Below are 26306 nucleotides of genomic sequence, written 5' to 3'. Positions count from 1 at the left end.
GTCTGTCTATGTCTACAGGATTTGGTGAGCGTTATGTTTTCAAAGCACTGCCTTCCCTTTTGTAATGAGTACAGAGTTAGTCTACCGTAGCTTTATGTTAGAGTAGATTTCCCAGTGCTTACATTATATATATGTGTATTATGCACACACACACATATATAGATACATACTCCATATTCAGACTTTATTTCATTAAAATAAATTAAACATACTTTCTTTTTAACTGGGCACAAAATGAGAGCTACATTTTCGTACACAAATAAGAAAGAAATGCTCTTCAAGCATATTATATGCTTCATTTTAAATTATTTGCTTTCTATAAGAAATCTATCGGACTTTGGCTATTCAGACTCAAAAGGTAGATTTCTAATGATACTTTTGAATTTGGCTTTCAAAAGTGACTCGATAAAATGCTACTTTAAAGGTAGGACTAAATAGATGATGTAAGGTGTGTGTCGTGAGCGATCACACAAGGCAGACAGAGGGCCTTTGGTTACAAGGAGAGTTGCACCAGTTGATTATCAGTTAAAAATGATAGAATTGTTGATCTATACATTTTTGTCAGTGCCATCTATAAACCAAATACATCAATTTGGATGAGAGTGTGGTAAATACTACACTATATGGCTATATTTAAATACGTTCACTTTTGTGATATGTAAAATATGACTTCTTTTCCACATGAAAGCATCAGCTCTAAAAATATTTAACTTGGAAATCACTATTACTTACTTTATCAAAAAATTTTCCCTGATTTTTCTTCTTTTTACATTTGTGCTGATGGCAGACATGAATGATCACTGAAACATAGAGATTGTGTTAAGACTGTTCTCTTGAAGATTTCTCGTTGCCACTCTACGGCCTCGGAAAGCCACAGAATAAATCAGTATTTAAAGCTTATCTGCTGGAAAGTCACTTTACCTTTTCGTGACGGCTCAATCTTAACTAGTATCTCAGCAATACATCGGTTCCTCTAAGTACACTTGTATTTACTATGGCCAAATCCTAAAGTCCTTCACCAGGCAGAGCCCGCTCGCAGAAACGGTGGTTTGGCTGAGCAAAGGCAGAGCAAGAGCACACGAACCTCAGGAACTGGCCCTGCCTAAATACTCCGCAGAGTATCCTGTGCACGCGTGGATGCCTTGGTCGTATCGAGCATCTTCCGTGTCGCTGTGCACGGCGCAAGGGCTGATTCGTGAGGTTGGTTGCTCAGGTCTCACTCGTGCCCTCCCCAGGGTCTCTCCTTGCTGGGACGCAAGGGCGACATCTGCGCGGGAACCTGGGCTGCGTCCCACCCCCCGGGCTGGGACCGGCTGAGCGGAGCTGAGTTAACTCCAACGCACGTACAGTTTTGTGCTAACAAAGCTATCACCGTAACCCATAATAGTTCCTAAAACATATATGTGCTTATTGCTTTTGTCCGTACATGCTGCACTCACTATTACGGATTACAGACAGAAGTACTGTACAGCTTGGACGGACAGACGTTTACATTCAGGACTAACCAACGGCTTGTTTGTTTTTAACAACAGGAAGGAACAGGTGGCAGCGGGCGCGGCGGCTCGGGGTCCTCGTCCCGCCCGGGCGCCCCTGCCCCGCACCCCACGTCCCTGCGCGTCCCAGACCCGCTCCGTGCAGATCCTCCCCCACCCCGGCAGGTACTCAGAAATGGGTCAGGAAACGCTCATTGACAGAGTTATTTACAATTGTGGTTTACAGTAGAAACAGAGAACAACATAAAAGATTACCATCACAGTTACCACAGGACAGGTTGTGACTTGCTACAGGCGTGTAACAAATCACGGCCACGACAGGAGGCACAAATCAAAATAGTGCTTGGTTAAAGTGCTTGATTGTTACACTCTGCTATCCTACTCCAGCATCGCAACAACAACGACAACAAAAAGTCAACGTAAAGTGCTTTTCCCCCCCGAGATTAAAAACCAAAGACAAATTATTTCCTACACAATTTGACGTAACTTTATTGAAACAATAATATTTTAAAAACCTAGGCTGGTGGCGGCTAGTTCTGGTCATTTAAAATGGTCAGATCCTTTTCTTTTTTTTTTTTTCTTTTTTTTTTTTTCGTTTAAAAACGACTGGATGTTGTGAAAACATCAGGCCTGCTTCTCCTGCCTCTCGCAGCCGCTCCGCCGCAGCGCTGCAGGAGCCGCTCCTGCCCGACCCCCGCGACAGAGAGCGCAGCCGGGCCGGGCCGGGCCGCTAACCAATCCCTCTTTTTGCATATTTATGTTACGCTTGCATATCTTTCACTGCACCGCTCGGGCGCAAAAAGCTTCAGACCGACCGGGTTCCTCTCCTACGCCAAGGGCGACGCTTCGGCTGCCGCCTCGGGGCGGCCCGGGGAGCCGCCCCGGTACCGCCGGGGGAGCCGCCCCGGTACCGCCGCTGCCCCGGCGCATCCCCGCGGCAGCGCAGCCGGCGCCCGTCGTGCGGCGGGCAGGGCGGGAGCCGCGCCCTCCGGCCGGCCCTGCGCTCCGGACGGGAAGGGGCTGGCTGCGATGCCTCCGGCAATTGCTGCTTCTGCATGGCTCCTCCTCGCCCGCCCCGCGGGGCGGCCCCGCGGGCGCACGGCCCTGGGGCAGCTGTCGCTTGTTAGCAGAGGGTAAGTGCAAGTCTCACTATGGCCTAGGGGGTGTTTGGAATTAAGATACAAGTGGTGCAACTCACCCTGCTGATATTTCAAAAGAAAGCATCAGGTCCTACAGGATATCGTATTATTAAACACACACAGAGCATTTTAATAATTGGTTTCTCTAGACCGTTATTTGTTTTAAATGTTTTTTTCCACCTGGATTTTCTAATAATGCACGTGTTCCCTGCTACCTTTAGACATATTATCCATCAGAGGAAGCTGTAGATGGGGAACAGCTGCCCTGAAGCAGTGAGCATTGTGTTTTTGATAGCTTTATACCAACCCCAGCAATTTATTCCAGAGCTCAAATCTGGCTGCCTTGGCATCCTTTATGGAACTAATGCGAATCAGATATTAATATTTCCAAAAGGAGCTCTAGCGTTCAAGGGGAATGGATGGATATTTGGTCACATTGGCTTCACTGGACAACATGAAAGGAGATCAATGTGTGATCATGATTTGCAATCCTTATTTTTGACTGATGTGGGCAATGTCTTTAGAGTTGTTTCAGAGAAGGACATTTTCACAAACCCACACTGGACCTCCCCCTGACTTTTAGAAACAGGTGGCTTGTTTCAGCCAAGTTCATGCCATGCAGAAGCTCTTTTTTTTGTGTTGACTGTAAAGACATTGCTTTAAACTTTCAGGAAGTTCTTTTGGAGCCCACCTCAGATGCTTTGATCGTGTGTGTTAGCATGTCCTCCGCTGCCTGGTAACACATGGACTTCTGGGGAAATGTGATTTTCTAGTCTGACAGTCTCCTGATTGCCCTGGGTTCTCCCAGTGATACCTTCCACAGAGTAAATGCAGTTTTGCCCTATTAGCTTAGGGGAGGTGGGTAAAGCAGCAGCTTCTAGATGGTTCTTGTCTGTTCTATAAACATTGTCCTTTTGCTTTAGATAGCCGCTGTTTGTGACATTGTACTTGGGACTCACATTTCCAGGCGGGCTCGAATCATAGAGCAGCTGACCTTCATCATCAGTGTCAGCATCTATGTATTTGTGTATACCGGCATCATGGAAGTTGAAAGCTATGGCTGTCTGCGTCTCCGGTGACTTTGGGGGTGTTCTCGCACTCGCAGTTGTATAGATGGAGGTTTCTGGGCTCACGAGAGATCTGTCAGAGAGTAAGGAAGTGTCTGTGCCAGCAGCAGCAGCTCCCCTGCCCTTGAGGGGGTCTGGATATATTCTCAGTATGTTTGATGCTGGTCCTAATGTGCTGGTGTCCTCTTCCATGAAGTTGACTTTCAGAGATCTTAGTTTTAAAGGGTTACTGGCCTTGACGGAGCTTTTAGGACTTTCTATGAAAAAAGCAGAGCGGTGGCTGCCTTCGGAGCTGGGGTTCACCTCCACGAACCTGGCGGCGCTCCCCTCTGCCCGGCTCTGCTCCGGGATCACGTTGATGCCACCTTTGCAGGGAAGGGTAGCGAGCGGGCTGTGGGAGAACCTCCCCGAGTCGGGGAACTCCGCTGCACAGCTGATGAAGCTGTCGATGCTGGACATGCTCCTCATGTCAATGATCCCGTCAGCACGAGTAGTCAGCAAGGGCACCATAGGGCCAGGGAGGGTTTCCATTTCTAGCTCTTCCTTTTCCTTTCCAGGCTGACTTGACTCTTTAGTATTCAGGTTTGGCTGGGACTGAGTCTTTGCCATTTTGTTATACATGTCCTCCAGCTGCTGGACGTTCAGGTGCTGGGGACTTGAAGATGACCTGGCTTTTTCTGGAGAGCCTTGTTCCTTAGTTTCAAAAGATTTGCTAGAGCTAGTTTCAGAGAGCGTTCTCTTGGTCCATTTCCATTTGCTGGGAGATAAGTGATTGTCCTGAACTTTATCCTTCTTAGCTATGCTTTCTCCGTTCTTTTCAACCACAATGTCCATGAGTTCTATACTACGGGCAAATGCATCCTTCATGTTCATGGAAACAATACTGCCGTTTCGTTTCGCTCTTTCAAGAGCTTCCCTGCGCTTAATGGCTTTCTCCTGCCTCTTCTGCTCTTTGTAGAACTCAGAGAAGTTATTGACGATAATTGGGATGGGAAGAGCAATCACCAGCACTCCAGCAATGCAGCACAGTCCTCCTACTATTTTACCTAGAAGTGTCTTGGGGTAGATGTCTCCATAGCCTACTGTCGTCATGGTGATTGTTGCCCACCAGAAAGAAGCTGGGATGCTCTTGAATTTCGTATCATCCTCATCTTTTTCTGCAAAAAACACTAAACTGGAAAAGATCATAATGCCCATGGCCAAAAACAAGATGAGTAATCCAAGCTCATTGTAACTCCTCCTCAGTGTAAACCCCAAGGACTGTAAACCCGTTGAGTGTCGGGCGAGCTTGAGAATCCGGAGTATCCTCATAATCCGAAATATTTGGACCACTCGTCGTACATTTTGGAACTGAAGTACACTTTTATTGGATTCTGTGAGGAAGATAGTGACATAGTACGGTAAGATAGCTAGCAAATCAATAGCATTCAGCGGGCCTTTGAAAAACTTCCATTTCTTAGGCGAGGATAGGAACCGCAAGAGGTATTCCATTGTAAACCATGCAATGCACACTGCTTCCACGTGGGCAAGCTGGGGATTATCTGTGGTCTGCCCAAATTCATCCACGCCTTGTAGTTCAGGAAGTGTGTTAAGGGACAAGGCAATTGTAGATAGTACAATAAACATGATGGAAATGATTGCCAAAATCTGGAAAGGAAAGAGAAAACAGTGAGTTCATCTCAGAACATATTACTCTATCGTTGCCATTAACGCATGGCTGTGTTTCCACTTACGCATTTCCAGACTAATTTTGCCCTTAGTACACAGGAGTCAGATAACCAATGCATCATGAGGCGGTTTTATTTTGGAAGCTGCTTTAGCTATGTCAGATGTATCAAGCGGATAAAGCATCTACTTCAGCTCCCGTGCCTTCATGTCTGTGTAGTCAAGGAACACGTCCCAAGCAGCCAGGGTGCCAGGAGGGCTGTGAAGCTCTGCACAGCAGGAGCTTTTGATTAACTACTAATTAGGTGCCCAACAAAGCCCATCTGGACAGCAGGCTCTGAAATCTAAGCGAGAAGGAATGCAATTGTGAATGCAAGATTCGATCGGAGCGATGTCCTCCATTTAATGCACAATTGCAACTGTAATTTTGGGTGCCTATGGCTAATTAGAGAGATGTGTGTATAATTCTACTACATATAAGCATACAAGTAATACACTGTCTTTTAATGACTCATCTCTAATTTGAAACTTGACGGTTGCGAAATACACTAAAACTTTACCAAGCTTTCTAAAACGCTCTGAGCTCTGAAATTCTCTGCACAGGACCGACTGGCCATCCTGGCTCCACACCTCTTTTATAGAGGCATTCATACTATACTTTTCAGTTTCCCTAATGACATTCTCTTCCGAAGTCATTTTAGGGAGGTTTTAGAGCTGACAGACAATTTGAGGAGTGGTTTGTTGTTTTTTTTTCTACTAGTGAATTCTTTCTCTAATTTGTTAATTGAGTAGGAACATATCTAGTTTCTAAGGTTACTGCCAAAATACAGCAATGATTTCCAAACACACGTATACGTGACTAATATTTGATGTATTCGTTTCGGTGTAAGCTGGTTCCTTATGCTCGCTTTTCCCCTGCTTGACAGAAAAGCAGCATGAAATCAATCGCAACGTATGTGCACGATGACTAGATACACAACATTAAGCCATGAATTATAGAATGCATGACAACAGCTTTGCATCATGAATTGCAAATCTGACCCGCTCCTCTCTTGCTGATATCACTGGACTTCGGGTTTCCCCACAATGACCTTTCTCAGCCAGCCTCACAACACCAGAAGAGCCACGGTTACCACCCGGGGCACTGGAGAAAGAAATTCTTGCGGGATTTCTCCTCAGCCGAGCCCAGCAAGACACCGTATAATCAGCTTTCCGAGTGTTTATCCCTGGGCTGACAGTCACTATGGAGGAACCGGCCTCATTGCTGCAGGAGGGTCATGCAGATCCAACATGGCTCAGAAGTACCGCGGTGTCCTCAAGAGCAGCCTCACCCCTTCTCCAGAGCCGAAAGGCACAAGTGCTCTACAAAGATTGGGAGCTTCACGTGAATTAAACTCATACAGCAAGCTTAAGCCTTATGGGCTTTTAGAGAAAAGCCCATATACCTTAAAAAAATACAAATCTAAGGCAAGAAGTTTTGATTTCAACAAGTGTTTTAAAATCCACTAAGCAAATCCCTTCCAAATCAATGTAATAACATCATTTACCTTTTAACTTAAAGGTACTATATACCTTTGACTTGTACATGACACTGCAGACCTAGTAATTCAATCTGAATAATGAGATTTGACTAGAAACAAAAACTAGCTCCATTAAACACTCTGGTTTTATTGTCTAAACTGGATTAAATGGAAGAAGGGAACGGAGTGAATGGCCCCCTATGCAATACTCTAGCACCGGGAATTTCAGAATAGCTTCTCTTTCAGTTACTGAATTGTTACCAGGAAAATGCCGGGAAGATTCCTTCTCCTTTTTAAACAAGTTGCCTGTAAGAGCGTTTGTTGTTGGCTGCGCTGTGCACCCTCATCTCGCCCCTTTCCACCACCTTCCACTTCCACTAACTCGCTGCTCAAATACAAACAACCCCCAAAAAACTTGTTCAATAGGGGGTTTGCCTTGTCAAGAGATTTCTCGGGTCGGTGAGCCAAAGAAGCTGCAGGAACGACGTGGGGGTGCAAAAAAGTAGGAAGAACCACGGGGTGAAGAGAAGCGGAGAGGGATGCAGGGAAAAGTGCTTGAAGTGATGGATTTAAACTCAAGAGAATCAAATGTGAGTGGAGTGTCGCAGGGCGAAGTGGGGAGAAATTTAGATGTCAGCTACTTGGTTCCTTCAGAAGCCCATCTTCTCCTGGACACCAGCTGGTACCCAAGAAGCAGGGAGCCGGATTGGCTTTCCTAGAAGGTTCTCAGAGTGTTTTTACTCTCATTTCTTTGTGTACAACCCGACATTTCTGAAGGTGTTTGCGATGTTTTCAGTGGTAATTTCACATTTTTTCTTGGTTTTATCTCTGGCCACTATACACAGAAGGGCTTATTTGTCGACTTAGATGTACCTGGTGTGTTTTATCTTCCTCCCTTTCAGTGTAAATATTAACAATCCATCTTTCTTCAGTGGATGGCATCCAGCAGCAATAATTGGTGTCAAACCTTCTGTTTCCTTTGATATACCTTCCTACTTTGAAGATCAAGGCAATACCAGATAAACACACATTTGAAAACTAGGAGATCTGAGGGTAAAATTTGGTTTTGGTTTAGCAAAACTAGCCATGGAGCTAAGAAATAAACAGAGAGAAGCATTCATCGCTTCTCCTGCAAGTTGCAGCAAGATGTTACCTGCGCTCCTAAGATACAGGTTTTCCTCCTGATGGACCTACTGCAATCACACACCTTTGTGATCATGTCAGGCTAAGAAAATCTTCTAGATGTGGGTTCACCGTACTCAGGTATCCAAAGCACTTTTCAAGTACAAAGTACAAAAAATTAAGAGGTGAAATATCTCCAGTGGGGTCAGAGGATGCTTCTGTAAAGCACACCCCGTCCTGGTAGCACCCATCGCCCCGCAAACGCCACCCAAGGAGCAGCTGTCCACAGAAATCTGGATCCCGCTGCTGCTCTATCCCAACGTTTTACAGTCCGGGATGTCACATTTTAGAAATCACAGTCTAATAGGGTGTCCTGTCTTGCACATACTGAACTTGGCAGCTCTCATTTTCCACTGTCAGTAATGAGAGACAGAAAGCTGAAGGAAAGAAGTTCATACCACCAAGAATGCCTCTAGAGATGCTCTGTGCAGCAGGCAGCCTTTCCGTGCGGTCGCTGGCCTTTCCGCCTTCCCTTCCTCTTCCAGGTTCACTTCTCTTTAACAGGAAAAGCCAATGGGACAAATTCAGGCATGGCCTTGCGCTGGTGAAAACTGTTGGGCTGGCAACCAAAGAGCTGAGGTTTGACGGGCTCATGTGCAGGAAGGTCCTTGGAGTGCAGGCCTGGACTTGCAGAAGTTCAGACATTGCCTCCAATAGGAAAGCTGTGTAGTTCCCTTCTCCGTTTCTGTATTTACTCTTGCATTTCGCCTGGAGCAACACACCATCAATTGTGAAATACCCCACCAGGTACTTTTCTGGTTGTCTTGCAGAGGGCATTGGGTGGGCTCCCAATGACAACACGGGCTTGTACTGCAAGTCTCGGTAGGTATGGGCAGGATTCCAGAAAAGACTTCTCTGCTAAATGGACTGTTTTGCAAAGATTTCTATTGCGTGAATCTCTGGATGGCTGCTATTATTCCTTTGTGGAAGCTGAACAACCCACGGACTGGCAGGGCAAGGTTTGGAATTAATTTAAAGCAGTTGCCCCTGAGTGATTAACACGGTTGTACGTACATGCTGGCTATTCCACATGCAAATGAGACAAGCAGGCTGATGATGTTTGTGCAGCCAGCTCATGTGCAGCTATTGCTTCCTGAGGCAGGTGGATGTGCCATGCTTGCAACCATTAACCCGCACCGCTCCAGCAGCCCAACCCAGGCAGGCAGCCCCTGGGAGACACAGGGAATCACCCTGTGCGTTGGCAAGGTCTGTGCTCATCCCCGGGGGAAAGGGCTCCCACAAAGCAGCTGGTCTGCTCAGAAAGTTCCCGTCTCTCTCTCAGGTCTGTGGCAGCAGCAGTTTGTGTGCAGCGGAGCCGTGCGTGCCACCCCCAGACAGCACAGAGCGGGGCTTTAGGCAGCAGGGACTAACGCAGCGGTCAGGTTTGGGGATATTTATTGCTTGATTATCTGTTCTTTGCACTGCTAAAGACGCTAAGGGCAAGGCATAAGATCACAGGCTTTCAAGGCCATTAAAATGAAAGAGAATTGGCTGTCCAAATCCCATAGAGGGCTCTAAAATCCCAGTGTAAGCATCGGAGATCTATCTGCTCGTGGCAACATGCCCTATACTTTTTCTGTCTTCATGCTCGGTGATGAAGCTGATATAGCAAGGAGAAGGGGTGGTGTGTGGGAGAGAGTAGGAGGGTGTTTGAATATAGATTCAATATTCTTGGAAATACGATGAGGAAATAGTTATGTAATCAAGAAGTTCAATAATGGTTTTGTCTAATGCGCTTTTTTAGCTCCATCAAGGCCCGCAGAGCAAACTTGGCATCAGGACCAGGTTTCATTCATATGCTCCGTTTACTAAGGGGTTTTTCCTGCAGCCCCCCCGCCTTTCCCAAGCAACCGATGCCCTTTGGGTCGGGGTGCGCAGCCGCCCCGCGGCGCTGGGCCAGCCCCGTCTCCCGCGCGCCCAGAAGCACAGAGCACAGTGTATTTTGAGCATTATCCCACGTGCTGCAGAGCGCAGAAACAGATGGAGAGTTCCTTCATCTCCTCCTCGCTTCATTCGGCATGGGAATAACGTCTCCTGCTCATGTCTGTGGTATTTCTTGACAGGGACTTGTTTTAGGAAACATCTCTTCACTAGAAAATGCCTGTTTATTCATTAACTGAAAGAGTTTGCAGAACATGGTCACTTCTGGTGTTGTGATTCTGACCGCTGGGCTCGCGGGAAGCTTTTTTCTAGAACACACTGAGGCCGTAAATAAAGGTGACACTTTCTTCTTGGATCAGGACAAGGAGTTGATGCCAAACTTAGGGACAGGGTCACAAGGGAAACAGAGATAACCTTGAATCTACTTTTTCATGTGGAAAGATGTTAAGATGTAATGTGAGACCCCGAATCTCCGAAACCCTTAAGTCCCACTGATTTCTGTGGGAAAGTCACGTTTTCCTTGCTCTGGCCCTTTCCACACCACTTCTGCACCCTTTCCATGGGGTCCTCGAGACCCTTTGCACCAGGACATCTGCCCTCTGGAGCGACAGGGTCCTGACTGTCTCCGATGTCCCCAGTGACCGTGTCCACAGGCTGCGAGAGCGCAAACTCCTCTGCTCTTCTGTAACCATTACGGAGCAGCATAAAATGCATGAAAACAAAACCAAGATAGAACTATTTATATTTTGCTTTGGAAATAGCTGAGATCTTAATATTGACATTGCCTGGAAGAGCCCGGATTGAATAATGGTTAATTATTTGATTTCGGTTATAGTTGTTGTAATTTTATCTGCTATCGAGCACAGCAAGACCTCCCACCCAGACAAAACCATCCCCCCAGACACATCTCCCATTCCTGCTGTCGGTCTCGCATTAAAACAGACGATGGTTTGCATTCAGAAAATGTAAAACAATCAACGCCTTAGCCCTCAGCAGCCTGGGAACTGCTCTTCCAAATGCTTTTGTGATTCTACCCTGCACCAGGGGTGCTGGGGCACCGTAGTGCTGGTCACCAATTCCCACCGTCCCGAGCAGCCTGCTGAGCCTCAGCCACCGTTTACAGGGACACGGAGCTTCAAGTGCTGGTATTTGCTGGAGCAGTGGGGGGGGTTTTTTAATGGTTAAATTCAGTCAGGAACGTGCCAAGATAGCATAAAATCAACTAAATGTAATTAAGCAAAAACTATTAGCTTGATTGCTAAACCAGTCTTCCTCTCATGAATATGCATGAGAATAATTGATATTAATTCTTTACAAATCTGAGTTGCATTAGTCCTGCACATTATAGTGTGGAATTTTTTGGAAGTCTAAACCAGTTCCACTGCCGCTTTCTCACCAAAAAGCATAATTAGTGTTGCTGCAGGACTTCTCCATAGTCATCGATACCACCCTGGCTGCCGCACAGCGGGGAAATTAGAGCAGAGCTCCAGTGCTGTTGTGTCTGCAGAAACGGTGACCTGTTTAACAGCTTTTTCCAGAGATGTGTTAGAAATGGCAAATCCGGTTACCAGCATCAGCCACACTAATGATATTATGAATAGACAGGGAAGCCTGTAGGAGCAGTAAATCCCTATAGACAGAAAGGCCACAGCGACATCCTCTACCTGTTCAATGTGTTTGGTGCCAGCGTGGCGCTGTTGCCCGAGCAGCTCAGGTGGCTGCTCCTAGGGGCTGAATTCAGCTTATCGGTGCTGAGGCGCCTGGGCTCCTTCTGGAGTTTTGGTTTTGGTTTTGTTTCATTCATGCTTGGAACAAGGGCAGAAGAAATTACAGCTGTTAATTGTTTACTCCTTGCAAGCAGCCTGTGAAGAAATGGAACATCAGCACCCCTCTTTTTGCAAAAGAAACACATGAAACCCAGAGGTGGTGGAAAACATCTCTGCAGGTCCCTCCAAGCTCTCAGCACCTGCCTACTTCTTACTTATTTATTCTGATAAAATGTCTTGTTTTCCTGGGCAGCTTCTCTGCTCTCCCGCATGCCCGCACTGATCCCCGTGTTCGGCACTCAGACCCTGTGTCGGACAAAGGGGCTTTGGTGCAGAACACGTCCCAAGACTACACTGATCCCCGTGTTCGGCACTCAGACCCTGTGTCGGACAGAGGGGCTTTGGTGCAGGACACGTCCCAAGACTACACTGATCCCCGTGTTCGGCACTCAGACCCTGTGTCGGACAGAGGGGCTTTGGTGCAGGACACGTCCCAGGGCTGGGTTCCCAAGGGCTTTGCTAACACAGCAGAGCGTGGAGCCCTTGGTGAGGGCTTGGGCACAAAGTGAATGAAGTGTTTTAATCTCAAGCACAGATGGTTCTTCCCTTTGAAAGCACTAAACACTGGATTAGATATCACATATTTAATAAATAGCAACAACTGCATACAAACTGTGTACAGAAGCAGCTAAAAGCTAATCCTTGGCAATTAATCATTCATGTTAGTATGAGGCCTTTTCAAGTGGTGAGTAGAGATGGTAGATACAGAATCTGTTAGGCAGCTATACATCAGCATTTCAACAGGAGAGTTTGGTCTCAGCTGAGTAAGACCATTTTGATACATTCTAGCTGTAAATATGGAGAATGAAACTGAAGTGTGGAGATGTACATTTGTGGTTTTTTTTTTTTTTGTATTGGGAGTTTTTTGTTCGTTTTGTTTTTTCAGTCTCTCCTGAGCTCAGAAAAAGCTCAAACTCTTTGAAGCGTCGGCTGGTGATCTGGGAAAACTCATCTCCCATGCTCACTGGCTTCTAGACATTGACACAACAGCACGAGAAATAAACACCTACTCCAGACAGCCCGTGGCTTCGCGGCAGGGTTGAAATCTCTTCTGACAGCCCCTCCTGTGTCAGTGCACCCCAGCGCACTCCCCAGAGACAGCGCACGGGCGGCCAGCAACCAGACACACAGCGCATCCCACAGCGCATCCCACAGCGCATCCCACGGCGCATACCATATCACATCCCACGGCACATCCCACGGCGCAGCCCACATCCCACATCGCATCCCACATCCCACATCACATCCCACATCACATCCCACAGCGCATCCTGCATCCCACATCACATCCCACAGTGCATCCTGCATCCCACATCACATCCCACATCACATCCCACATCATATTCCACAGTGCATCCCACAGTGCATCCCACATCCCACATCACATCCCACAATGCATCCCACATCACATCCCATGACGCATCCCACATCACATCCCACATCCCATCCCACAGCGCAGCCCTTGCTGCTCCCACACAGACGTCCCAGGGCCCCGCTCATCCCGCTCTGCCCAGGGCGCTCACAGGCAGCGGGGGCTCCGTTGTGCTGCTGCGCTACCTGGGCAGCGCGTTGACGGCAAGAACTCCTGTGCTGTGCCGTTTGCAAAGCTGGGGGACTGCGGGAAACCAGGGCTGGGCAGAAAGAAACACACAGGCAAAAGCAAAACAAAGCCCCAAACCAAAACAACAACAAAGCCCAAACCCAACAAAATGAAGAAAAAATAAATACATGCACAACAAACCCAAACAAAACAATAAACCCCCAGAACAATGCCAAAAGAAATCAAAAAGGTCACTCTGTTTGGATAGGGAGCAGAGCAGGGTTTTATACTGTTTCTTGGTTGTTTGGCTTTTCTAGTGGCTGTTTTACTGATTTATTTTTTGCTCTTTACTCTAACAAAAGTCACCTGAAACCGTTTGAAGAAATGCAGGAGTGCTGCAATTTAGTAAATGCTATTGAAGAGGCAGGGCAGGAGGCAAGGCTTCCTGTAAATGGCAGCTGAACTGTGCCAGGTGGCACATCAGACTTTAATCCATGTGCAGAACAGAAAAGACCAACATTGGAGATTAAGGGAAATGATACACTTCTCTGGGCTTTAGTGCATTTTTCAGTTGCCTTTATTTTTGGTTTGGGGTTTCTATGTTAATATAGGATGATACTGCACTATATACTGGCTGGCAGAAATTAATCTTGTCACAAATGTACGTCTTTGAAAGGCTGAGCCTTCCTGAGCTCTTAATTTGAGCTGATTTGACTGTCTCATTATCATGCTGCAGATTTTGGAACAGCAAAGTTGAACCTTACTTGAACTTGCTGGCTACGTTAGCGCTGTTTTTCTTTCTCCTCCCCACCTCCATCCATGAATAACAACACCCAGTATCACCATTTTTTAGAATCCTAAGGAGGCCTCCTAGTAACTGTTTGCTAAACAAACACATGCTAGCATGGCACGTTGGGGGAGAAGCGTATTAAAGAGCCTGAGTTTTGTTTGCCAAAGATAGAACTTGTCATTCCAGGGAAACGCGCGGTTTGATGTCCTGGGCAACTCGGGATTGTCTGTCAGGCACGTGGTCCCGTTATCTGGCACGTCGAGCAGCCTGCGAGCGTGACAGCTTTGGGGCTTGCAAAACACGTACCGCGTGTGGAGCGGAGCCGGGTCACTCATGGTTCTGTGTTGGTGTTCTGAAGTGTCATTGCGGATCAGCCGAGCAGCCCTGGCCGGGGCCCGGCTGTGCTGCAGAAACGCGGCTCCTGCGCGAGCTGCACGTCCTGCGGGCCAGCAGAACACGGGCTGTCCCTCTGCCCGCACAGGCGGTGACAGGTGACCCTGCGGTCCCTGCGGCACAGCGCCCGCCCCTGCCCTCCGCAGTAACTTCCTTCAGACGGGGAGAGCGGGGCCGGGCTGCAGGGAGGGACGTGCAGTCCAGTGCAAGGTCAGGCGAAAGCCACCCCGTGGGTTCCGTGAGCCGCTGGATAAAGCTCTGTCTCCCATCAGGTTGCATTATCCCTAATGAACTCTGGCAGACGCTTCAGCTCTCTGCTCTTCCATCAAGACAAACTGGTAAGACCCACCTTCCCGAGGGCAGCGCGTAACCCTTTCCACGTCCGCGCGCTCGCCCACGGGGAAGCCCCGATGTTGACTGGGTCCCGAAGGAGGGACCCAAATTGCTCAGACTGCTGCACAATGCTGATTGCTGAACTGGGGTCTGACCCGCTGCCCCCCTGCGGGCACAGGCCGTGCTGGGGTCTCCTGGCGCTCTGCATGTCTGCAGATATCTGCATCTATTTCTGTGCTGCCATCTGGCCTCATTGTGAGCTGAAAATCCCTAATAGGGCAAGATTTGCAAAAGACCCCAGCTCCTCTCTAGGTATTAAAAATAAAGTGACTGGCTTTTTAACACATGCAATAGCCAGCATCTCTCATTGACAACATTTGTGACAGTTGCTGAGACCTGGTCTGGTGAGCAGATTTGGAAATGAGACACAGAGGAAGCCCCGGCGCAGGGAGAAACCCGCTGCTGAGTGGGGAGAACAAGCCCAGTCTGACCCGGGAGTGTTTAAAGAGGCCAGAATCGTAGGAAAAAACCAAACAAACACCACAAAACCAAACCACAAACAAACCAAAAGCCGAAAAACCCCCCACAAAACATGAACAAAACCAAACCAACAACAAACAACAAAATCCTCAGCATGCTGGGGAAATCAGTTTATAGGAATTACCAAGGGGTCTAGGAATAACCTTTCAGTGGTTGAAGTCGGCACAGACAGATGTGAACGGCAGCCCCCGGTAGCTGAGGGCTCCGCGCATTCTGTGGAATGAGCTGGCAATTCCCAAGGCCGTCCCGGCCGGCCAGGCTCATCAGATAAGCTAATATTGGCTTATTGTTTTCCTCTATTTCTTAGAGAGGAAATATAATAGCATTGTAAGGGTAGCAGTGCTGGAGCTGTATGTCCCAATTAACCTGCTGCAGGGAGGTTTAATCTGCTCTCTCCTGCATCCCCTTCAGAGGGCACAAAGCATATCTGTTCCCATGGCCACTGTCCCCTGGGAAAGGGAGGAAGGAAGAAAGGTGCTGCTCTATTTATGAGATAGTTCTGCTCTGTGGCGCTGCCCTTCCCGCAGCCCGGCTGAATGGCCTGTCTCCTTTTTTCCCTTCTCTCTCATTTCTCTGTCAATTGATTGCTCCCTGCCAGAGGGTATTATTGGCTTCAAAAGCTTAATTTTCTGGTTCCTGAACTGCTCATCCTGTCCTGGCTCATTGCTGCTGCTGGAGGCCAGATCCTAGTCCCAGAGTCGTTAGACTGTTTGGGCTTGACCTTGAGAGCTTCCTTTGCTCACCCCACCACACGAACAGCCCCTTTGATCATCTCAGACGCACACCTGAAGAACAAAATCCAGTGGCAAGAGATGATGTGATTATTTCGGTGGTGGGTAGAAATAAGCTGGAACCAAACCATTCCCAGGCAGGTGTGAAGAGTCGCGGTGCTGGAGGCGATCCTGCCTGCGGCAGAGCTGGGGCTGCGCGACACCCCGCGCCCTGCACGCACCGGGCACAGCTGCGCTTCTGCACACCAGCAGCAACTGCGCTCTAGGCCCAGCTTCTGTTGCAAGTGAATGCAGGGGCTGCATGGTGCAGCTGCAGAATTTACATGAAAACTACAGCCTGTTCCCCAAGGGTTTCCACTTCAATTGGAAATTCCCAAATTGCAGCTCTCAGTGAGCAGCCACTGAGAGCACAAGGGGAAAAATGAGGCGTAATCTGAGCTCCTGTACGGCGCTGTTCAACTTCGCCTTGCCCAGCTGGGTAACCGTGGAGAAGAAGGTGCAGTGGTAAAAATTCCTTACAGAAAACAATTGTTTTCTTAATTTAACACCTTATATATTGCTCCTGCAATGAATAACGCTGTGTTCTGGATGGTCTCATCCTGCAGACGTGCCAGCGCGGGCTCCCAGCCAGGTGCTGTGGACAGGAGCCCAGGCAAGCCCGGCCGGGGCCAACCCATCTCTGGCCATGGAAGAGGTAGGTGAGATGGGCACAGCTGTAGGCAGCTGGGCTTAAACATCAGCCTGCCCAGTTTAGCACCAGAGGTTACGGGTGCCAGCCCAGGAAAAACACCGAGCAGGAACTAAAGCAAGGAGAGAGGCCAGGAACGGGGCTGTGGGACGGTGTTTTGAGGAAGGGCTGACTCCTTCAGAACTATTCTCATTTATGAGCTTTTCTGTGAGGCTTTTGAAACTCTTCACTTACTAAACATCCAGTTTAAGGCCAAAAATAATAACAGCTCAGGTCAAAGAGGTCAAAACAAAAATTCTTGATAAAAAATATTAATATTTAAAATATAATGGAAGCATGGAAATATTGAAAAAGTAGCGTGACTTCACACCCTTCTATAATGCAGACAGCTTCTGTGTGCTTTGCAGCGTTGATGTGGTGAGTCCCCACTCATCCTCTGTTCATCTCCATGCACAGACACCTGTCTGGAGGAGAGATGCAGTTACAGGATCCTACTCCTGACCTGGTTGAGGCCGGTGACAGAAATGCCCCACTTCCATGGGGCTTTCCTTCCACGCTATTTGCCAAAATACCATATGGGCTGAAGGAATTAAGTCCTTTTCTCCCCAAAGGCAGGCGAACACAGGTTCTGCTCTGGCCACCCCAGCGGGGAAGCTGCTGCCCGCCCAGCCGTGCCCCCCGCCTGGGAAGGGAGCCTTGGAAAACCCCCAGTTCAACTCTGGCTTCGGGCAACTGGATGCCAAACCAGACAAAAACGGGGTGTTCTGGCTGAAACGCTGCTCTTGGAAGTGTGAACGCTGTGTTAAACCTGCATGTAAGAGGTGACACTACTGGAAACCAAATAAAAGGTCGTGAGTACTTTGTCAGCAGCTGCCACCTGGTTTTACCCCGGACTGTTTGGGAGGGGAAGGACCAGCCCCTATTTAAAGGTGTCTTAGCCAAATCCAGCCCCTTCTGCACCTCCAGATTTTGCTCCAAGGTCCATTTAAACCATCAAGCCGACAAAGACCCCAGTTACCAACAGCACAGATAATGAAGATACAAAGCAAGAAAATGATCTGGCAAACCCGCGCTCCTGGATTGTTTCACTGCTCCATGGGGGAGCACTGAAGCACTGACAGTTTACCTTTCAAACCTCTCAAATAAAACAACTCTTGAAAATTGCTAAAATATTACCAACACAAAGAGAAAGGCAGCGGCAGGGTCAGTTTGTCAAAGTGACAGCAAAGGGCGCGTGTCCCCGCGCTGCCGGCCGCGCCAGGACGGCTCGCTCTGCGCACACCGGGTGCGGCGCACAGGACCCCCCGCGCTCCCTTGCTCGTACACCCACTCTCCTGCTACACTATTGCAGCCTGAGCAAAACTTGCTTAAACAGAAGATTTTCAAAGGTTGTAATACGTGATGTAATGGAACCTCTTAGTTCAGTCTTCTGCAAATCTCCTCTCTCTGCACTATAAAATAATTCCCAAAGAAATTACCTGTAAACTAGCGTGGGAGCATGCACAGTCCCTATGAAAGACAACTGGAAAGGAGGGCTCTGCAGTGCCTTTTGTGGGGCTCATCCCTCTCTTCCAAGGCTTCTCCCTGCAGGTTTGGATGCTCAGGGGCACCCGGGTTGGACCTTGTGTCCCCCCCGGCAAGTTGCTGTTTGCAGAGAACAGTCTCAGCCCATCTCCCCCTGCGTGAAGATGGTGGAAAACGTAGAAAAATGGGAAATGTGGAGGCAACTCTACAGTTACTCAAAGAAAACTGTCAAGTGTTATTGTTTGAAAAAAATCTGTTGAAGAAAAAAATAACAACCCCAGCTCTCGGTGTGCGCAGCGCGGTGTCTGCTGCTTTGAAATCGGGCTCTAACTGATGTTATTTTGGGGGATTGAAGCCAGACTCTTGCTGTCACCATCTCAATGTTCTTGGCTTTGTTGCTGTTTCTCTGTTTTATTATTCTGAAGAAAATAAGTCTATTAGTGTTCTTTTTCTGGCAGATGAGCGGCTGCGCGAGCGCCGGGTGGCCGGACTCCAGGTGGCACAGTGGCTCAATGCACGAGTCCCGTCCTCGCTGCAGTCAGGTGCAGTGTCACAGGGATTTCCCTCCCACAGCACAGGGGGGTTATGGCCTCTCGGGGTGTATCCCTGCATTGAGCACCTGAGCTGAGCTCCCGTCCCATGGCCAAATCCTGACAAATGGATTGCGCAGAATGGATGTGATGCTGGGGAAAGGGGTGCACACGAGCGAGCACCTGTGTGCACACCCCAGCTGGGCCAGGTCTACCCCACCCCTGCCTGCATCAGGGTCTGCGGCCAAAGACCTGGACTTCATGAAAATACAAGCCCTTGTTATACTGCCAGAGTTAAAATCCTCCATAAGCAGCGCTTCGTGGTGTTCGCAGTGTCCCTGAGCCCTTCCCCTGCCGCCGTGGGGCGACGGCTGCTCCCTGTGCACAGACGTGCTCGGCGTAAAGACGTCCCAGCCGCAGGTGTGACTGCACAGGCGATGAACCAACCTGGCTTCAACGAGCTGTTCTTAAGATCACCTGGCAATAGCCCGACAGGGAGCCGGGCAGGTCCCCTCCCTCCCGATCGCTTTCTTTTAAGAGTTTATTAGTTGCCTGCTGTTACAGTAAAGACTGATGGTGTTACAGCCTCTTGCCTCTGAGTGCTCCTTAATTGCCCCCTGAAAGCCCCACACCCAACAGGTACCCAGATAATTTACCAGTCAAGTTTTGATGCCTATATTTAAAAGGGTCACCTTAGTTTGAGCATTTTTTGGGGGGCCAATCTGTAATTTTAAATGGTTTAAACATATTTTTTAGTGAGCCTGTAAAATAACGTGCTGCCAAGCAAGAGCTTTGGGTTCAATTATACCCCCATGAAAATCACAGCGTGTAAAGGCGGCTGCTGGAAGTTGACAGAGCCTTAATTACGGCAGCCCCAGTGGGCGATATGGCAGCGGTACAATCAGGCCTCGGAAAACCTGTTCTTTTAGGGCAGCGGTGAATCCTGCGTGCCTTGCGCACGTCCTGCTCCGAGCTGTGCTGCTGCTGCGGCTCACAAGCCCTGAACACCTTTCCAAGGGGTACGGCCTCAGAGCGGCCGAGCGTGTCCGCAGGCTGGGAGCTTTCTGGGCTTTTTCTGCTGTGAGCTCAGGCTGCTCCAAAAAATAAACACAGCAACGGCTCTGCACAGTGTTTCCTGACACGAAGCCACAGCTCTGCTGAGATGCTTTGCCACAGCGGCTCCGTGAAATATACGTTCCTTGTGCTGTTCTATTCTGACATCCCCAGCTTGCGACTTAAAAGTCAACACATCCCCCCCTCCTCGGCCCCCTCCCACACCATCTCCTACGGAGCCACAGTATAAAAACACTAAGCCTTGTTGCTAATGGCCTAAGCAAATTATTTAATCACAGTGATGTAAAAGGAGTGAGGAGCCTGTACGACGGAAAAAATGCTGGATAGACAGTAAGACTAATGAGGTAACGTATAAACCCAGGCATTTTCTAACAGACGGGACATGGCAGAGCTGACATGTATATTGAAAAGGACATAAAAACATAGACAAAACAATAGCCTGGGTTGGCCATAGCTTGATTTACGCAGTGGAAACATTCTTCCCTCTGAAGGCAAAGATGAGAAGTGTAGAAGGTTCTGTGCTTGGTAGCGCAGTCACAGCATCGTGACTGGAGACGCAAGACGCCCGTGCCCCAGCGCGGCCGGCCCCGCGGGCACCGCGAGAGGCTGGCTCAGCAGCACGCGTGCCACGGGGCTCCCAGGGCTCCGCAAGAACAGCCAGCATCGCTGTCCCCGCGCCGACAGGGGACCCCAGGCGGGTTGTTAGACATCCCAGTGTGGGGGACTGTGGCTGCTGCCACCCAAGCTGCAGGTTTGGTGCACAAGAGCTGGGCTGCATTGCTCCCGCTGGCCACTACTTGGAGGACAAGGGCAGGAGAAAAGGAGGCTGAGGGGAGACCTTACCAGTGCCCACAACTGCCTGAAAGGAGCTTGGAGCATGGAGGGTGCTGGTCTCTTCTCCCAAGTAGCAAGTGACAGGATGAGAGGAAATGGCCTCAAGTTGCACCATGGAAGGTTTAGATTGGGTAGTAGGAAAAATTTCTTCATGGAAAGGGTTGTGAAACACTGGAACATTGAAGCAGTGAAGTCACCATCCCCGCAGGGTTTAAAAGATGTGCAGATGAGGCTCTTAGGGCCACGGTTTAGTGTCAGAGTTAGGTTATGGTTGGACTTGATCTTGAGGGTCTCTTCCAACCAAAATGATTCTTTCATTCTATTCTATGATTCTGCTTGCAAGGCAGCTCTGAAAGAAAACTCATCTCCTCTACAAATGGAAAGTCCAAGTAAAGCAAGAGTGTCCCTAATTGACACCTCTGGCAGCCGCAGGGTGACGTCGCTGTGCAGACGGCTCCCGGTTCACGCTGCTGCAGCCCGGGCAGCACGGAGCAGCAGGACCGGGTGATGGTCCGGGCACGGGGTACCACCCCAGCCCCCAGGCTGCGCTGGGCTGAGACATCTGCTTCCCGAGCCAGGCCGGGCGCTGCTCGGCCAGTGACACAGGTCCTGGGGCTGCCAAACACACGGCGTGTTCCGTGGACGTGCCGCCTAAAGCACCGGCTGCTGCAGGTGTGAGCTGGGAGGAGAGGACAGCGGGGACACGGGCACACGCGCTCGGTTCGCTGTGGGATGGCTAATGAGGAAACTCTGTAGTTTTGCCTGACTGCTCTTACTGGAAAAACCTCTTGGAAATTCCTGGGGGATACATGCAGAAAACCACGAAGCAAAAAGACTGAGTCATCCATTTCGAACTGTCATAACAGCTTCCCCTGTCAATCCGCATGACCCACTCAATTCTCATCCATTTTCTCCATTTTGGGGGAGCTGTGAAAAATAACTACAATCATTCCAGCGGATTGGTTATAACATATGCTCAAACTGCAGTTATTTGGCCAGATTCTGCTATGGCTGTAGCACAACTTGGGCTTTATATAATCCAGGCAATAACAGCAGACACAGTCAGAGAACTTGGTCTGACTGCATTGCTGCTCTGCCCTGGACAGATTTACCACAGCTCAGTGCTCTGCGGTAGCTTAGCCAGGGCTAAAAAAAATGAAGAATTTAGTTATTAATGTCATTTTCCATTCAGATAATGCAGGAAATAAATCTATCATGCTAAATCTACAAGTTCCAAACTGTATACATAAGGTATATTAAGGGATTTGGAAAGATTAAGAATAGCTCCTAAGCGTCTGTGTGTGTATAAGCACTGATTGTTTTATCTATGAATTACCTGCTGCTGTGCAGAAAAGGCAAAGATAAGGAAACCGTCCTGAATCAGCCCTGTTGGGAACAGCATTAGCCGGATTATTTGCTGGCGGCTGAGCTCTGCCTCTGCTCGTGGGGGTGATGTGGCAGTACCGGAGCGCGGTGCTGCTCTGCAGAGACGGGGAGCCCAAGGGATCCCCGCTGCCCCTGCACCGGCTGGCGTTTCCCGCGTGCCCAGCGCCGTGCCCCAGCTCAGCGCTCACCGACGCGCCCAGGCAGCGTTCCCGTCCTGCTCCTGCTCCCCGTGCCATCCCGCAGACCTGACACCGCCCCGCCTGTCACCCAGCCCACGTCACTGAGGCGTCCTGGCATTGCTACCAACTACCTCCTCTTCTATAAACTCATCGAAGGGCTGACCACCTCTACGTTAAAAAAAATGCATTAAAAAAGTAGAGTGTTAAAATGCAATAGTGACTAGAGCGGGTGGGAAGAGGTCTCTTGCTCGCAGCAGGACCTGAGGATGCTGCTGGCACATCTCCTCTGGTTGGGCGCTGCCGGGGTGTTTCAGCACAGGGAAAGAGCCCTGTCTGTGTGCATCAGCTCCACAGACACGGCAGCTCCTGAGCAGGACGGGCAGCTGGACCGTGACGTGGGGCTGAAGGCCGTGGGAGGCTCTTGGTGAGCAGAGCTCACCTGGTACGTGTGTTCGGCGGGGCTCACCAAGCCCGCGTGGCCGAGAACGTGGGTTTCCCCAGTGGAGGTTCTTTTAAGAGCAATGGGGACAGCCTGACTGAGACGTCACGCCTTGTTGCTTTTAAAAGTCCGTCTTGTTTTCGGCGCAGCTTGCTCCTCCATGTGCCATAGATAACTAGCAGCGTTTGTAGCTGTTCCTGATTAGTGACAAAGCGTCAAACTCAGCCTGGCTCGGCTCCCGAAGGGCCAGCGGGGCTCTGGCTCTTGCAGGCAGTAGCCCCGGAGCCTTGTCTCTGCTCTAATAAGACATGCTGCTGAACTGGCCGTTCGCACACGAACACGGCCCCGCTGTTGCCTTGTGTCTTGCTGAGTCCCGCGATTCCTGCAGGACGGCAGACATCCACGTGAGGCCCGGCAGGCGAGCTTCGCCAGGGCTTACCTGCCGAAAGGCACCTGGACTTCAGTCCCAGGATTAGTCTTAGGGGAAGTGCTTACAAGGAAAGGCCATTCCATGGGATGGTAAGTACATGACTCATACCACCAGTGGCAAACCTCGGTGCGCCTGGCACAGCAAAACGTGCTGTTTCACAGTGGCTACCTGGGCTGGTCCGGGCACACCTGCATGAGGAAGGACACCCTTCCCCAAACGCTCATAGTGTGCCCAACTGTGCAGTTTATAAAAAGCATCCTCTGAAAAGATTTTCCTACTGAGTAAAGGCCCATTATGAGGACTTCCTGGCTTACGCGGCTGTATATAGCAGCAGTAATCCTATTATGCTTATCCTAAACTGTCCTCCACTGAACAGTGAAACGAACTTTACAGAACACTAGAAGCTTAATTAAGCCTCCGAGCCTGCTGCGAGCAGCACAATTCAGCCTCTCTGCAGCCGCACACTCATGTTATCACAGAGAACACAAACCACACACCTGTACCTGCCTCCCTGTCTTCAGTCGGTTTGCTCTCAGTAAATTCATGGCAGGCTCTTTGCAGCAAGAGTTGTCTTACTAATTCTTTATCACTGAGAGCCCAATTCCATGCACATGTGTACATGTGGCTCTTGCAAATAGCTGTGCTGAGGCTGGCGACTCTTTGCTCAGTGCACTTCTGTGTTTTCATTGCAGAGCTATGAGAGTAAATAGAAATGGTGCTGATCAGCCAAGCCCTGAGCCTGGCCCGTCGGGGCGGCTCTGCGGGCCGTTAAAGCAGCAATATCACACGGACAGCTACTGAAAGCCAGCTGGGTTACAGCCACTCCAGTGCCTCTATGAACCGTTTTTGCTGAACATCAGCGTGACCCTTCAGAGCACCCACACAGACCAGAGAACGAACGGTGTCAGCTGCGCCAGGGGTGTCAGGGCACACCTGAGTGGTCCAGACGTTTTGTTTCAGCTGCATACAGGCAACATTTGTGTTTCTCCCCTCATACCTTTTCACACTATTCACACTTGGCAGTCGTTGTATTGTGCCAGAAAAAGCTGAATGGCAGTGAAGCCCCTGAGCAGAAACCAAACGGACGTGCAGGAGAGCACAACCTGCAGCCAGGAAGGGCTACAAGGATGATTATCCTGAGACATTAGAAGAGCCTCAGCATTGATAACTAACATCTTAAATGTTCATTTAAAAACCACAGCATACCTCACAAGGCTCGATCGTGCAAACAGCAGCTCTCTGGCTGCCCCAGCAGCCTGTCTGTGCCACGTGTGCTCAGTCCGGGCAGGATGAGACCTGACCCGAGGATGTCGCAGCACATTCCCAGCACAGCAAGACGTGCTGGTGTCGCCCCATGCATGGCCAGTGTGGCTGAGCTGCTAACCGTCACTAAACATGGATTTCTATGATCTTTGCAGACCTTCTTCACACCTTTTGCTAATGGAGGGCCCCTCTGAGGCTTAGCTCTGGAAATTAATCTCTTCAGATTGTGGCTTTTTGGTGTAACAGACTGAGACAGGCTAAATATTTTGTGTTCTTGTCTTGGCTGGCTGGTAACCCAGATACTATTACTGAAGCACAACTGGGTCATGCGAATTAATATTAGCATCTGCGTTAGCTGCTTTATTTACATCACTGTAGCTGTCAAAAGTTGTAGGGATCTTAAAAGGAATATGGTTTATTTGCTTTGACGCGAGCAGCAAAAAAAGAACTGGAAGAAGGATAGTTCATTCCTCAGGACCGCGAGGCCGGCGAGGGCCCATGCGAGCGCAGGGCCAAGGGGGCAAGTGCCCAGGGAACGGGCGAGGGCGGCAGCTCGTCCCGGTTCACATGGGCCAGCGAAGGACTTGGCTAGCGACGCAGCCTAAGGGTGCCCACTGGTTCTCTGTGTTGCTCAAACCCAGAGTAAGTGTTGTTGAAATAACAGAGGCTGGAAGCAACCTGATTTTCCACAGCTCCCTGCTCCAGGTGAGCCCCTCAGCACCATTCTGGCTGCTGCTGGATGCGAACACATGAAATGCACATGTCCTCGTGGCTAAGCTACAGGGACAGAGGTCGATACTGACTGTTAAAAAGGAAACTCTCATGCTTCCTCAGCTAACTTCATGTATTCTGGGTGGCAGAGATCTGTATTGCTTCCAGATGTGGACCTGGCAGGTCTTCACCAAGGCTCGAGCTGAAACTTCCCCCGATGGCTCTTCCATGGCTCTGGTTGCTGCGAACCTCCCACGCGGTGCTGCTGCTGTCATACCAAGGCTCAGCAGCCCCGGCCCCGCTGTTCACAGCTCCTGCTGTGCCTGTAGTGGGATGGGGACAACTGCCCTGCAGCCCCCAAGGTGGCCACCGCCACCCACGCCTGCCCTGTGAGCTCAGGTCCTCCCTGGCCTTCAGCAGGACCACGCCAGGTCTGGGGCTGGATGTGAGCTACCAGCTAGAAGAGGTTCATTTTTAAAAACTCTGATCACTGTTTCAATGTAATTAAGGAATTAATTAACTTTCCAGCTCAGTAATTATGAAAGCTTCAGACATATGAAGTCGTGCGGCCAGGGCAGGGCAACATTACAACAAATATGTCCCTGGATTCCCTTAAGCAGGGAAGGGTTCATCATTTCACCTCGTGGATCAGGCAGATCACAGCCCGTTCCAGCAGCCCGCACCGGGATGGCAACTGCTCACCTGCCGAAGTTGGGATAACTGCTTGCCAGCTCTCAGTGAACTAACAAACCAGAACGGCATCCTCCCACGTGGGCCAGAGAAAACGCTATTATAATCCTCTTATATTGTCTCATTGTATGGGTAAATGCTTTAACCACTATATCATAATAGAGGCAACATCTACTTTTTAAAGTGAGCTAGTAAAGGTATCCCCCGGGAACGAGCTGGTCCTGAAACCAGAGGCATCGGTCTCTGTTGGATTCCGATGCTGCTGGCTGCTGAGCTTCTCCTCGCCTTCGGGAAACACAAGCAGCCATCTGGAAGCTTCATCGACACATCAAAACCGCAGCTATAATTGTGCTTATTAAACAAGAGTCTAAATCTGTCTCAGAGAAAGCAAGACTCTTCCTTGGACCAAGCACAGGAACGTTACCCTGGACCCACGGCAAGTCTGACCTCCCAGTAAC

At 49.4% G+C, this 26306-nt stretch overlaps 1 protein-coding gene across 1 annotated transcript in view; it reads right to left on the bottom strand.

Moving 5' to 3' along the window:
• Nucleotides 1-3324: 3324 nt before the first annotated feature.
• KCNB1 (potassium voltage-gated channel subfamily B member 1) overlaps nucleotides 3325-26306 on the bottom strand; it is a gene marked incomplete at both ends in the record, with an annotated part of 99508 nt that continues 76526 nt past the window's right edge. The window contains one exon of the mRNA XM_080354768.1: nucleotides 3325-5346. Within this exon, the coding sequence (XP_080210894.1) occupies nucleotides 3325-5346 (2022 nt within the window). The remainder of the gene's footprint in view (nucleotides 5347-26306) is intronic.

The sequence above is a fragment of the Nesoenas mayeri genome (assembly GCF_963082525.1).
Source record: "Nesoenas mayeri genome assembly, chromosome: 16".
NCBI lineage: Eukaryota > Metazoa > Chordata > Aves > Columbiformes > Columbidae > Nesoenas > Nesoenas mayeri.
Note: the sequence above shows the minus strand (reverse complement) of the source record. Positions and strands in the feature narration are given on the sequence as shown.